The sequence below is a fragment of the Ovis aries genome, chromosome 4 (genome assembly GCF_016772045.2).
Source record: "Ovis aries strain OAR_USU_Benz2616 breed Rambouillet chromosome 4, ARS-UI_Ramb_v3.0, whole genome shotgun sequence".
In the NCBI taxonomy this organism is placed as follows: Eukaryota; Metazoa; Chordata; class Mammalia; order Artiodactyla; family Bovidae; genus Ovis; species Ovis aries.
Genome location: NC_056057.1, coordinates 45131009 through 45145682, shown reverse-complemented (window position 1 = coordinate 45145682; position 14674 = coordinate 45131009). Strand labels below are relative to the sequence as shown.

At 32.2% G+C, this 14674-nt stretch overlaps 1 protein-coding gene across 2 annotated transcripts in view; it reads left to right on the top strand.

The window, feature by feature from the left end:
• The window catches only part of PTPN12 (protein tyrosine phosphatase non-receptor type 12), an 85978-nt gene that overhangs the window by 48182 nt on the left and 23122 nt on the right, over positions 1–14674 (top strand). For both annotated transcript variants that reach the window (XM_004007817.6, XM_042249162.2), the window contains 7 exons: positions 153–229; positions 1780–1875; positions 2612–2650; positions 5563–5634; positions 8933–8992; positions 11011–11153; positions 13113–13179. In XM_004007817.6, the coding sequence (XP_004007866.1) occupies positions 153–229; positions 1780–1875; positions 2612–2650; positions 5563–5634; positions 8933–8992; positions 11011–11153; positions 13113–13179 (554 nt within the window). The remainder of the gene's footprint in view (positions 1–152; positions 230–1779; positions 1876–2611; positions 2651–5562; positions 5635–8932; positions 8993–11010; positions 11154–13112; positions 13180–14674) is intronic.

Here is a 14674-nt window from a genome sequence, read left to right as displayed (position 1 = left end):
AGAAATTACCCTGCTTATACTTAAAAGTCAAATTTCATTCATTTTTTTAAAGTAAATAATTTTAGTTATTTAATCTTACTTATGGTTCATTAGGGAAAAAAACTTATCTGCTCATAGGACATTATTTTAAAAATCCCTTTTTTTCCCTGTAGTTGATCATAGCCGAGTTAAGTTGACTTTAAAGACTCCTTCTCAAGATTCAGATTATATCAATGCAAATTTTATTAAGGTATGTATTAACTTTAAATGGTGTTTCTCTGCCATATTTAATGACTTCCTACAGTACTAGTTTTATTAAAAATTTTAAATTGCCTAATGTGATGCCAACAGTAAAACAAGTAAAGTCACAGCCATGACATATTGTATGTTTTTCGTCTAGCATCCTTATTAAAGGTTTTTGCTTAATTTTATGATAGTGGAGATAAAAATTTTTTTGTTTGTGTGTTTCTTCTTTTATATTGAAGGCTTATTATAAACACCTTTGTTGCTGATTAGTTGCTAAGTCATGTCCAACTTTTTGTTGACCCCCTTGGACTGTATAGCCTGCCAGGTTCTTCTGTTGGTGAGATTTCCCCAGGCAAGAATATTGGAGTGGGTTGCCGTTTCCTTCTCCAGGGGATCTTACAGATCCAGGGATCGAATCTGCATCTCCTGCATTGGCAGGCAGGTTCTTTACCACCAAACCACCTGGGAAGCCTTTACTGATTGCTAAATTGTCTCCTTTGTTATGTACACAAATGTACTTAGTCATTTCTGTTAATTAACCATATAGGGTATTTATCCGTAGAGAGATTCAGACTGCTACTTGAGTAAATAAAAGACTATTTTGTTCTGTTACTCTGTGCTTTTGAATCTATTTAATACAGTATTTCGTTGAGAAAAATATTAAGGTGGTAAGAGTTATATGGTAAAATTAATATCAATGTCAACATTGAAGAATTATTGTTCCAAATAAGAGCTTTTCCTGAAAAGTCAATTTTATTACAAATATGGCAGAGCCCAAAACTAATAGTTAAACAAATACTCATACATAGGGGCTTCCCTGGTGGTCCAGTGGCTAAGACTTCCCACTCCTAATGCAGGGGTTCATTCCCTGGTCAGGGAACTAGATCCCACATACTGCAACTAAAAAACAAACAGAAAGCTCCCACACACAGTAACAAAGATCCTGAGTGTTGCAACTAAGACCTGGCATAACCAAATAAATGAATAAATATGGGGAAAAAAACAACTAATACATAGTTCACTCTTTCAGATGTAATTGATGCTTATGTTCTTTTATAAGGACATTTGTTCAGAGTTCTAGTTTTTAATTGCACCTAATAACACTGGCTCACTGTATGTGTGGTTTAACATTTTAGTCTGCTAGTTTGTTTGATATATTCTTGGGTTTACTATTAAAAGTATATTTAGTAGGTGCTTAAACCAAAGACAGCTATGGAAGAATCTAGCTAAGAAAGAACTATTAGCTAGTTCTAGTCTTATTTTTTAGAATTGATGCATGCTTTTAAGTTTCTGCTAGTTAGTTTTGTTGACTAGGGCTTTCAATTCATAATTTTTAAAACAGCATAAGGAGGTTTCCTTTGAATTCTATGAACCATGTTTCACCAGAAGTTGAAGTGAAATATATTTTGTCATGCTTTTATACATTATTAAAGAAAAATTATTCGGAAATTGTTTAGCTGAAAACAGCGGGAATGCTAATAAAATTTGAAAACTTAAAATTTAGGTAGAAAATATTTTTGGTAATCATAATTTGTATGCTTTTAATCTTTTTAGGGTGTTTATGGGCCAAAAGCATATGTGGCAACCCAAGGACCTTTAGCAAATACGGTAATAGATTTTTGGAGGATGATATGGGAGTACAATGTTGTAGTAAGTATTGCATGAAATGGTATGATTTTCTACCCATAATGTTGTGTTAACTATATCCTACAATATGACTTTTGAGCCATAATGATATGTTAACTATAGTTAGTTTATTAGAAAGACAGAAACTGATGGCTAGGTTGTCTTGTTAAATTTTGACAAATTTGTTGAAATATTTCAAGAATAGAGTATGGCAATACTTTAAATCTTGGTTTAAGTTGGTAGTATAAGACAACTACCAAACACTGATAGATGGGTGGAAGGACATCTGTGTGATTAAAAACAAGTATTGTCAAATGTTAATGGTAGAACATAGATGGTAGCTATACAGTATTTAGTGTAAAATTATTTCAACTTTGCTGTATGTTTGAAACATTACATTATAAAACTGTTGGGATGGGAAAGCACATGTAATAACCTTCATGTTTAAAGACAGTTACATTCAACCTTTAGTAAGCAAAGTATTTAATAGTGCTATTCTATTCAGTAAATATCCTGAATGCATTATTTTAATTACAAAAGACACATCTGTAAGATTCAAAAAATTCAGTTCAAATCAAATGCATTTTGTTATTTGAAGCCAATTTAACTCATACTTTTAATATTAAACCTACTTTTTTTGACAGGCCAGGTATACTTCTGCTCAGAATAAAAATAATTCTTGAAATGTACATTTTGTTGGAAAAGTAAAATTGTATTTAACTAATATATTCTCAATCTATCCTACCCCCCTTATTTTTAGATCATTGTCATGGCCTGTCGTGAATTCGAGATGGGAAGGGTACGTATAACTGTTAACATTTAAAGTAATTGTGGAATTTTTTTTTTATTGCTTCATTTCTAGGGATTTTATTCTTGGTCTTTTATTATATTCTTAGCCGTAGTTGTTAAAATAGTTAACTCTTTTCTTTTCTGTGTGTTCTGCTATGCTTTCGTTTTAACAAAAGGAGCCAAATCATCCTTACACACATAAAATACTTTTGTATTTTATAGGTACATTTTATGATATATTTAAAGCCATAGATTCTGTATTGTTACTTAGCAGTCTTCCAGTATTTAATGGTGGTGTAAGTAGAACACTGCTTATGGATAATAAAAATGGTTTAAAATAATTCTGATTAATTTATAGCTTGAAATTTCAATTTCTGTCTGCCAATTCCACTACGTTTTTGTAATGGCATCTCCAAAATGAAGAGAAGAAAATTCCTTAATCTGAAATTTTTTAACATAGGTAAAAAACGTGTACAAATGAAATTAGTATCAAAACCATTCTGATCTCCTGCAGAACTGATTCCTAAATCTTCATTTTAAGTGTGAGCATCTATAAATGTGACAAATAAATTATCTGATAATTTGAAGTATCCTTATGCAAGTATAGTTCATTAACTGCATTATAATTAAGCTAAGAAATGATTTAAAAGTTATAAAACTTATTAAAATTTTCAGTCAAGGATACATTGCATAAAACAAGATACTACGTCTTTCAGTTATGTGAAATATTATTATATATAAATCACTAGAAAGCCTTATTTTTACTAGTAATTTTGTCATTCCTCCCAACCACATCAGTTACCAGTAGTGGAAACACTAGCAACATTGGACAGAAAATGAACAGTGTAAGATTAATATACAGACTGAGATACTGTTAAGTAATTATCTGTTTAAATATTATCAGTATGTACTTCGGTACCATTATTATTACTAGTTGTATTACGAAGTTTAAATTTCACCTTCCTAAATTTTTTTAAGTTACTTTTAAGATTTAGGATTTGTTTCTCTTCTTTCTGTTAATAAGCTCACATTGTACATAAGTAATAAGGCTGAAAGATAAAGTTGTATTGAATGCTAAAACTTTTGGAACCTAATGATTTTTTGGATTCATAGTGTTTTGTTAGTTGGTTTTGTTGTTTTATCGGTCAGGGCTATGAATTCATTTGATAATCTCCACTTTGACTTAGAGTGTGACCTAATGGAAAGAGCACAGGTAATGAAATCAAACAAACCTGTACTTCACTGGCATTTGGACATGGTGCAGTGAACTGCCCCCCTTGAGCTTCAGCTTCCTCATCTCTGAAACCAATGACAAATTACTATAGATTACAGACCCTGATGCTGGGAAAGATTGAGGGCAGGAGGAGAAGGGGGTGACAGAGGATGAGATGGTTGGATGGCATCCTCAACTCAATGAATATGAGTTTGAGCAAACTTTAGGAGGTAGTAAAGGGCAGGGAATCCTGCATCCTGTGGTCCATAGGGTCACAAAGAGTTGGACGCAACTTAGCAACTGAACAACAATAAAATTCATGTATGATGTTTAACACATACATTTTGGTATCAACTGTATCAGTAATTAGTTCATACCTGAAATATAAATACCAATATAATCTTTACTCAGTGTTGCTCTGAAGAGAGGCGTGTTAGTCACAAACTTTCAATTCTTGCTAAATTAATCTCCTATAAACTTGTTTCCTGTTAGCAAGATACTAAAGCTTTACTAAGTGAAAGACCAAGAAGAAAAAAAAATAACCTTCAAAATAATTTATTTTATAATTTTCTATAAACTTCTACTAGGAAATGAAGTTTGTGACTTTAAGCCTTCTAAAATTTTAGTAGTATTTACTCTTAAGTTAAACTGACATACTAGGCAGTTCTACTTTTTGCCCTGAGAGCAGTATTGTCAACTTACAATTAATTCCAGCCTCTAAGTAACAGTTCCACTTACTGTGTTTAGAACTATGAGGATTTAGTAAGAACTGATATATTTCCCGCTGCTAAAATGTGTATTTTAAGCTAGATTGTCAGTTATAAAGACTTTCATTTTATTGGGTCTTACTGGTAAAATTACATTATTTCTTGCATCAGAATCACTGGATCTTCTATGAAGTTAGACTTTTATTCACTTACCTAAATTTTTAAAATAATGAGGCTTGATACTAGAAACCAATGTAAATGAATATTCTACTATTTCTATACCTATTTATTATGGGAAAATAAGGATACTGTTTGATTATACCTTCTCTAATCTCAAATAAAAGTGAATAGTTTAATACAGTATTCTTGTATAGTGTTTTTACCAGCAGTAGAACAGTAGAACATTTGAAATATACTCAAATTACTTGAAACACTCATGTAAGATAAGGATTATTATCCCTGTTTTTATAGGTAAAGGAACTAAATGTAAACAAATAGTAAAATTGCTACCTGTAACATTTTCTTATACCAAGTGGAGTGCTCTTTCCACTATGCCACAGATTTTATGCTTAATGAGAATTCAACTAGGTATTATAGATATTGTCATTTTAGAACCATTAAAACTTATATGCTAAATTTGTTTTACTAAATTTCTTACACTAAATTGAGCAACTTCTTACACTAAATTTACCTCCTTGTGCTAGGCATTTAAGAAAAAAAAGCAATTTTTCTTTTATAGAGGAGGATCTTTGGAGTCTATATAACAAGCAGGTAGAAATGAACAGTTTATACACTTAGGTTAATAAAGTTCTTATTACTAATCTTGAAAAGCAATTAGTAGCCCACCTTTAAAGAGTTGGATAAATCTAAGCTCTTAGTCCCTGCCGACTGAGGGCAGTTGTTTGTTTTCTGGGAATGAAGAACAAGCGGAACACAAAATAATTGTAGAAGTTCAAATAAAACAAATTATCAGTTATTTACTAACCTTTTTTTGGACAACAGAAAAAATGTGAACGGTATTGGCCTTTGTTTGGAGAAGACCCTATAACATTTGCACCATTTAAAATTTCTTGTGTAAGTACCTATTTTCATATACATTATTTAATCAGGTAGTGGGTATGTCAGACTGATGAGTAGTTAAATTATAATATGTGTTGAATCTTGTGGGTTATATAAGCCAAGCACTCAGTGTTTTCATGTGAATCTATACTTAATTATAATAAATATTAATAATGCTTGTTTTATACTGCTTTTTAAAATTTGAGTATAATTGTTTTACAATATTGTATTGCATAGTGCTTATAAATTAAGGAACTTTAAGAATAACTTTTCATAAATGTGTAATTTCCTTATTATGTTAATTCTGCCTTAGTCTTTGCATGTAAGTTGATGATGTGTTACATATCTAAGAATAAACAAATAACTATACTCTTATTCAATTAAGGGGAAAGATTTTTGATGATGAAGCTTAGTTTATGATGTTAATCTTTCATAACTATGTTATTCTCCCCAGAATTACATACAAAGATAGGTTTGAGAACCTCCATCCTAAAAGCAGAGATTGACCCTTTAGAAAACTTGACATGAAACTTAAAATAGATACCTATTTGATGAGCTTTGGAAACGAATTAAATTCAAGTTCTAAAACTAACAAAACACAAATCTGAGAAGATGAATTTAAAAATAAAAACAATGAGGGGAAAAAGAAACAATGAGCTTGAGAATAGAACCAACACTTTGCTTTGGATTACACATGATGGTTTTTTTTTTTAATCATTTAAATAAAATAATTTCCCCATATTAATCAGGGTTTTCCAGAGAAACAGAGGCAGTAGAATGAGTATATATAGAAAAGAGATTCGTCAAAATTGACTCACATGACTATGGAAGCTGGCAAGTCCAAAATCTGCAGTCAGGGTGGGCAAGCTGGAGACCAGGAGGAGCTGATGCTTCGGTTTCAGGCTGAAGACCCACAGCCTGGAGACTGAGAGCCAATACTGCAATTCTAGTCTGAAAGTGGGAAGGCTGAGACCCAGACAAACTAACGTTTCAGCTCCAGTCCAAAGACAGTCAGCTGTAGAACCAGGAAGAGCCAGTGCTGAAAGGAGTCACCTGGAGAATTCTCTCTTACTTAGACGAGTCTGATCCTTTCGTTCTATTCATGGGTTAACTGATTGGATGAAAGCCAGCCACTCTACTCAAAATCCACTGATTTAAATGTTCATTTCACCCCAAAACTCCCTCACAGGAACACAAAGAATAACGTATGACCAATAATCAGAGCATACCGTGGCCAAGCCAAATTGACACATAAAATTGACCATTACATTACCCATCTCAAAACTGTTTTTTATTTTGTTTTCCATGGTTAAATGAAATATAATTTCTGTGATCTTACTCGTCATTGTTGTATTCAAGAAGTCCTTAATTTTCTGACTTATTTGTATTTAGGACTTCTGAATTCCTCTGATGCTACCAGGAATTTAGTGCTTTCTAGGTTGATTAAGATAAGGACTCAAACTATGTTCCATAGTCTCCTTTATAATGCAGTGTGATTGTTAGAATGTTAACTTTAACTCATAATTATAACAGCCTGCATTTAATGTATAGTCAGTTCTCTAAAGTCCTGGTTAGAAGTAACTGTGGATTAAATATTTAAAAAATTAAAATCCTACTGCATTTCATATTATTTGCAACGAGTGAAAAACAGTATATAACCATATTGTACTTCTGTGATGGAACACTACCTAACCCCACGCCCACCCCCATCACCAGTTTAGAGAGTATTCTACAGTATTAAGTACCTGGACAGTTTAGGAAACCTAGTTCTGTGCAATGTGGTTATGTTGAAAATTTGTAAATTTAAATGTACTAACTGTAATGAATGTCACAGTTCAGGTGACAGCATATAGTGATTAATGGTCAACAACAAAACAAAATTTTTTAACAGGCAGGAATCAGGAATAGTAAACAATTTATCAAAATCAATAGAGAAAAGTAGGAAATAGTTTGAAATTTGGGAAAAGATGAATTGATTTGAGGATTGGTTTTTCAATTGCACTAAAGAGTAATTTTTTAAAGTGCTGTTAATAAAAAGTTTGATTTGATCAATAAGAGCTGGTTTGATTTATCAGTGATGGGATTGCTGAAGAAGCAAAATTTTTCTTTCAAGATTTCAAACTGGAAAGTAATTTGTATGTCATTTAATTGTTTCAGAGAACTCAGGATTTGTTATCACTGTTGTAAAACACAAATCAAATGTATGAATAGAAAGCAAGGTAGTGAAAATAACCATAGTAAGTGATTTGACTCTATTTGGCAATCACAGTGTTTAAGACTGAGAGTATTAGAAAAGCTCTCTCGATTTGGGGATGGGAAAGAGAGTAGAGTGTTGGTGAAGGGTGAGGGCCTGGCTAGCAGGGGCTCAGAAGCATGTTGCTGCTTATAACCTCGTCGATCAGCACTGTCCATGGGTCAGTCTAGCCCGCTGCCTGTTTTGTGAGTGAAGTTTTATTGGTGTACAGCCTTACACATTAATTTACATATTTGCCTATCACAGCACAACAGAGACTTTATGGCCTACAAAGTCAAAAATATTTATCTCACCTTTTATAGGTGAGCAAACGTTGTCTTGGACCAGTGTTTTCATTTATTCTCTGTTTTAATAACATACTTTCCCCCTAATGTTATTTGAAAAGTTCAAAATAAATTATTATGGTTTATAACATTAAAGCTGGAATAGTGTTGATTTTTTTAAATTAATAAAGCAGCATATCTGTTGCTCTTGACAACCTATCTGTAGTTTTAGTTTAAAAAGGCAAAAATAATAGTTTACTTAGTGAAAAATTGATGAAGAGGCTTCATTCTAATATACTGACAAATAACAGTAAGAGGTAAAGTGACTATGTTGTCATCAACCAAAATAATAATTTGGTGTTTTCTGAATGCATCCTTTTCCTTAACCATTTCGCATCCATGTAACTCAGAGTTTGAGTGTTAGGTAGAGAAAAATCAAGCTTAATAGATAAAATGATTGAAGATGTTTGTAGTTTTTAGAAGTAACATTTTGTTTGTTGGTGTTATTCTGTTACATGATTCTGGTGATGGTTGTCACCTTGCAAGTATTTCGTTGGATGATCCACTCCTAGCTAAGCAATTGGTTGACAGACACTTCTGTTTAAAAACAAACTTCTAAATAAAACTTAAATAACCAAATTGATGACTTTTAGAATGGTTGTTTTTATAATTATTAGACATACCTAGAATTTTAAAGGTAATTTCATGTTGTAAACTTTAAGAAATTATTGTTTTGGCATGTAAATATTTTTGTTTTAATGTTCTCACTGACTCACAAGTGTTTCTCTTTATTTAGGAAGCTGAACAAGCAAGAACAGACTACTTCATTAGGACACTCTTACTTGAATTTCAAAATGTAAGTATTTTCCATTTAGAGACAGTTTCTAAGAATATGTACCCTAAAGAGACATTATGTGTAAACAGTATACTATCTTATCTTACATAGTTAAGGAGATGTATTGTTTTTTTGTTGTTGTTATGTAGTGTAACAAAGAAGAAAATCAGATGTGATATTTTATTATCTTAAGCCTTATATTTATCAATTAAAGTAATATAAACTTTAACTCACTTAGAATCTTTCCCTAAATTAAATTTACACTATGGAATAGTTGGTTTCTTTGCTGTAGATATTTTTCCTCTATTGTAATAAACAGATTATGTTATTATTTACATAATTATTACCCACTTTGACTGGTTTACAATGTTTTAGAAAGCAACAAACCACCATTAAAGCTAGTCTTCAGACTTCGGTGGTGGTCCAGTGGTTAAGAATCTGTCTGCCAGTACAAGGGGTCCCTGGTCCCAGAAGATCCCACGTGCCTTGGGGAAACTAAGCCCATGTGCCACAGCTACTGAGCCTGCTTGTCTAGAGCCTGTGCTCGGCAATAAGAGAAGCTACCACGATGAGAAGCTGTTGAGCCACAGTGAAGAGTAGCCCCCATTCACCACAACTAGAGAACGCCTGTGTGCAGCAATGAAGACACAGTGCATTCAAACATAAAAAAATTTTTTTTAAAAAGCTAAGTCTTCATTTATATGTATCTTGTTTTCACTTGAGGCCTGTGACTTCAACAGAACTATATAAAATGAAATTTTTTCAGAAAGGAATCAAAAATCTGACGGATATGAGAGAATGCCTATCAGTTCTTCCTTGGTCTTAAATTTGAATCACTTTAAAGTAAATAAGCTTGGCCATAAAGCTTACCATTTCTTCTCCAACCAGTGCATTTATAAACATAATTCCTTAATTCCTTACTGATGATAAGTAGACATGGTTCCAGTAGTTGTAGCATCCCCTGACCCGACTAAACATTTCCCTTTAGTTGACTCAATTATTATCACTTTGGTTGCTATTTTTTAATCTGTACTAATAATGATAGGTACTTTATGGAATTTCAGTAGTATATCAGGCATTTCAGTCCTCCTAACTTCTATAGTGATAGATACCATTTTCTCCATTGCACGCTGATGAAGATAGAGTCTTTGAGAAGTTAGGTAACTTACCTAAAGTTACTCAGTAAATGACAGAAGTAGCATTTGAATAGTTTTGCCTGAATGCCAAGCAGTGCTTTTTCTGGTTAACACCTAGAATAGCCATTCTTCAGGTTCTTAAAAATTATTGAAGTTTCCAAAGAGCTCTTGTTTATGTGGGTTATATCTTTTAGTATTTACTATATTTGAAATTAAAACTGAGTTTTTTTTTTAATACACAAGCAGACATTCCATTAGCTCTCAAAGTGATGACATCATCCTTAAGTCTCGTAGCCTTGAGAAGACTGCTGTACACTGATGAGAGAATGAGAGTGGAAATGGCAAATAACACCTTAGTATTATTATTAAAATAACGTGAAAGCTATTTCACAAACCCCTTGAAAGGGTAGGGAGATGGATGGCAGCCTGCACCATAATTTGAGTAGGTTTGGGTTCGGAAATTTTCATTTTCATTTAAATAGTCTATTAGCCTTCTGACTGTAATAGATTGTAAAACAATGCTTATGGTTTATTGCTCATCCATTTACTGCTGTAGATTAACTATATGGTATACTGGTTAAAGTGCAGGTTTTGGAAGTAAGACTGCCTGCTTTCCGATCCCATACTGTCATTTGCTGTGAAACATTATGCAAGTTATTCTTTCTGTCTCAATTTCCTTACCTATAAAATTAGGATTGTGCTAACAGTACCTTCCCCATTGTATTACATGGGGGATTAAGAAAAGGTATGTGATAAATGTAGGCTATCATTTTTTTTTAACAAAGTGCTGAATATGACATACCTATCTTAGAAATGACAGCAAAGTGAGATGTGCAGCTTTTCTTTATGGTTTAAAATTTGTAACTGTATTTTTATATGGTTGAATTTCTGTTATTCTTGAAGGAATCTCGTAGGCTATATCAGTTTCATTATGTGAACTGGCCAGACCATGATGTTCCTTCATCATTTGATTCTATTCTGGACATGATAAGCTTAATGAGGAAATACCAGGAACATGAAGATGTGCCTATTTGTATTCATTGCAGGTACAAAAAATTTTTCTAAATATTTAATTAAATATTTTTCAGTATAGATGGCATTATAATGTGGGTAATGTATAGCATTTTGAAACATAAGTTTCGAATTTCATTCAGTTCAGTTCAGTTCAGTCACTCAGTTGTGTCCGACTCTTTGCGACCCTATGGATCACAGCACGCCAGGCCTCCCTGTCCATCACCAGCTCCCGGAGTTAGATTGGTCATTTAATTCCTGAGGCAGTTTTCCTTCTCTTAATTTTTTATTTTATATTAGATTTTTCCAAAAGACTTAAAATCATAGTACTTATTTCATAAAATAGCAATTTATTTTTTAAGTGACTTAAACCTGTATTCACAGTTGTTATGAAAAGTAAATGAAAATTTTCAGACTCAGAGGTTAATTAACTCAGGCTAATTCAATAGTTAAAAGGTATTAGTGGAGTTATATTTAAATTGGATAGCCAACAGGGGCCTATTCTGTAGCACAGGGAACTCTGCTCAATGTTATGTGGCAGCGAGTTTGGGGAAGAATGGATGGTTGAGTCTCTTTGCTTTCCACCTGAAACTGTCACCTCATTGTTAATTGACTCGAATATAAAAAATAAAAAGTTAGAAAAAGACATTAGTGGTGATGGAGCACCAAAGAGAGTTTTCTTAGCCATTTGGTTGGATTGTGATGCCTGTATTAGTGAAGTGAAAGGGCTGCTTTTTCTTATGAACCAGAAAGGTGACCTGCTGATGTAGACGTAGGAATCAGTTAGCAACCTGCTTAATTAAAATGATTTTTCTTTAGTTTGTCTGTGATTAGTTGAGTCTAAGTAGTTAACTGGTTAAAAAGAGAAGGGTCTGTTTAATTGTAGAATTAAAAGATAAATTGCTTTGGCTTGACTTCTTTACAAGTTAACTGAAATTATTTCCTGTTGTATTCATATTGTCCAGCCAATGTATAGGTCATAAACCCAATTTGATGTGAAGATTTTCTTTTAATAAAATAAAGTTGATCATTTAATATTTTCAAACAACCGAAATATTATGTAGTGTTTCATTGATATAGTTGTCTCTGTCTTTGTAATATCACACTTTTAACCACCAAGTTTTACATATATATCATTTAGCTCTAGTAACTCTTAACACTAAAATTTTAGAAACGTTTTGATGTGTGGAATTGACAAATAAATCAGTGGTTTAAAATTAATATTTTGATGTCTATTGTTAAGAGCTTTTTAGAAAACCATACTAAATTGCTTAAAATGTATTGTATCATGAATTCTTAGATTACATGATATTTCTAAAAGTTTCAAAATACATATTAAAGTGCTACCCCAATTTTTTTCTGCCTAAAATTATTAAAGATGTCAGTAGCATCTTTATTTACTCATAGTGATTTCCAGTCGTTGGGTGCATTTGCCTCCCTCTAGCTGAAAACCATTTACTTTATTTTTGTCGTGTTTTAAAATAACTAACTTTGATATTTTACTTTACATTCTTTAGGTTCTGTTCTTCAGGAGATTAGAAAGCATTAGAGGCCTTTCTTTCTTTAGTGTAATCACTGCTTATGTTCAAACCAGTTTCTAGGGCTTATTAATCTTCATCTTTCCTGTACCTTTTGCAGGTTGAAATGATGTAGATTTCTCCCTCTACCAGAGCTATCTAGAACATAGTATAAATTTATCTCTGCAAGGTGTTTTGTTAGCTAGACAAGGTTTCACGAGGTAGACAGACTTTCAAAGTGGAGGTTTCGAGGTATTACTCTTGCAGGTTCCTTAAAGGAAAACAATATGTAAATCATAATTTTAAGGATGTTTGCCCTGCACACATCTTAAGTTGTAGTTTACTTACTAAATAAGTAGAATTTTATCAGCTTTCTTAAACGATTTTCGCTTCTGAGTATTAACATATCCATCCACGTTTATCTTATAGTTCTTTTATTACAAAAATCAATTGTTTTTTCAAATTTTATATCCATAGTGCAGGCTGTGGAAGAACAGGTGCCATTTGTGCCATAGATTATACGTGGAATTTACTGAAAGCTGGGGTAAGAATAATTTTTATATAGCATTATATCTAATTCATCTGTTACGATTTTTAAACTTATGACTAATTGCAGTAAATTATGCCATACGTTTTGTTATACATGTTACTACTTTTTTAGAAGTAGCTTTGCTATGTAAGAGATAAAGGCAGTGAAAGGTATAAATGATGCGTATTAGCATGAGGTAATACACTGGGCAGCAAAATGAACATATTGTCACTCATTTGTTTTGGATGAATTTATACCTACATTAGATATGTATGCTCTGCGTTGACTTTTCCAAATACTGCATCCCTGGTGCCTTTTATATTTATCTATGTATAAATATAGTCAAGTCAGTGAATATTTATGTCTAACTGGAAACATTATATAGTTTAGTGGTTAAGAATGCTGACTGGAGCTAGACCTCCCAGGTTAAAATTCTTGGCTCTGTCATTTACTAGTTGTGGGATCTTGGTCGAATTACTTTATTTCATTGTGCCATAATCTCTTTATTTCAAAGTGGGAATCATACCGTTAATAATTGAAGAATTAAGTAAGTTCTTCAGAAACTTGTAAAGTTCATCACTACTGTATGTGGCAGATAGCAAGTGTTCCACTTACTGTTAGTTTTTATTATAATCCTTGTTATTATTGTTGCTACTACTTCTGTTTCCAAGAAATTGGTTTTGATACCATGGAGGATATAAAGAAATAGCCTTCATTACAGATTTAAAAAGCATAAGTCTCCTTATATGTAGATTTGGTTTATTTGCTGGTTCTATAGTACATTCATTTTCTATGAATTAGGAAGAAGTTTTATTCTTCATAGCTTTATAATTTCTATGAATATGTCAATCTGTCATATAAAATATGAATGATAAAATATTTATTTTCTTTTCATTCTTCCTTTTATTCATTTAACTTTTTTTTCTCTGCCTTTCCATTTTGTACTTTTGCATGAGGAATATTTAAATTTTCAATTGTTTTTCAAAAAGCCTGCTGTTTAATTTTATTTTGGTATTCCCCCATTCTAATCATTTCCTGATACTCATGAAATGAACAAAATTTAAGTGGCTTTATAACACATTTTAACATAAAAATCAGGGATTAAAATCAGGATGGGAAGCACTTGGATGAATACAAGCAGGCAAACATCTTGCCATTTCAGAAGGGTTGTGTATCTTAAATATCTTGATTGAGTTTGACATAACAAATATAATCTTAAGCCTTAGGTTAGGAATTGATATAAAAACATTTTGATATATGTCAAGACTCCTAAGCAGTGAAGCTAGAAATCATGTTTTAACTTTTCTATCTTTTTTATCTCTCCAAAATATTCTTGCTGATGACCAAGTTCTAATAATTCTGCCTCAGCAATATGTCTCAAATCTGTTTCTACTTTTCTTTCTTTTTTTTTTTTTTTTGGAATGCTTCAGTAAACCTCCACCAGTTTCTCCACTTTTCACTCTGTTGTTTTCCCTGCTACAAAAGTTACCCGAATATCAGATCTGCTCAT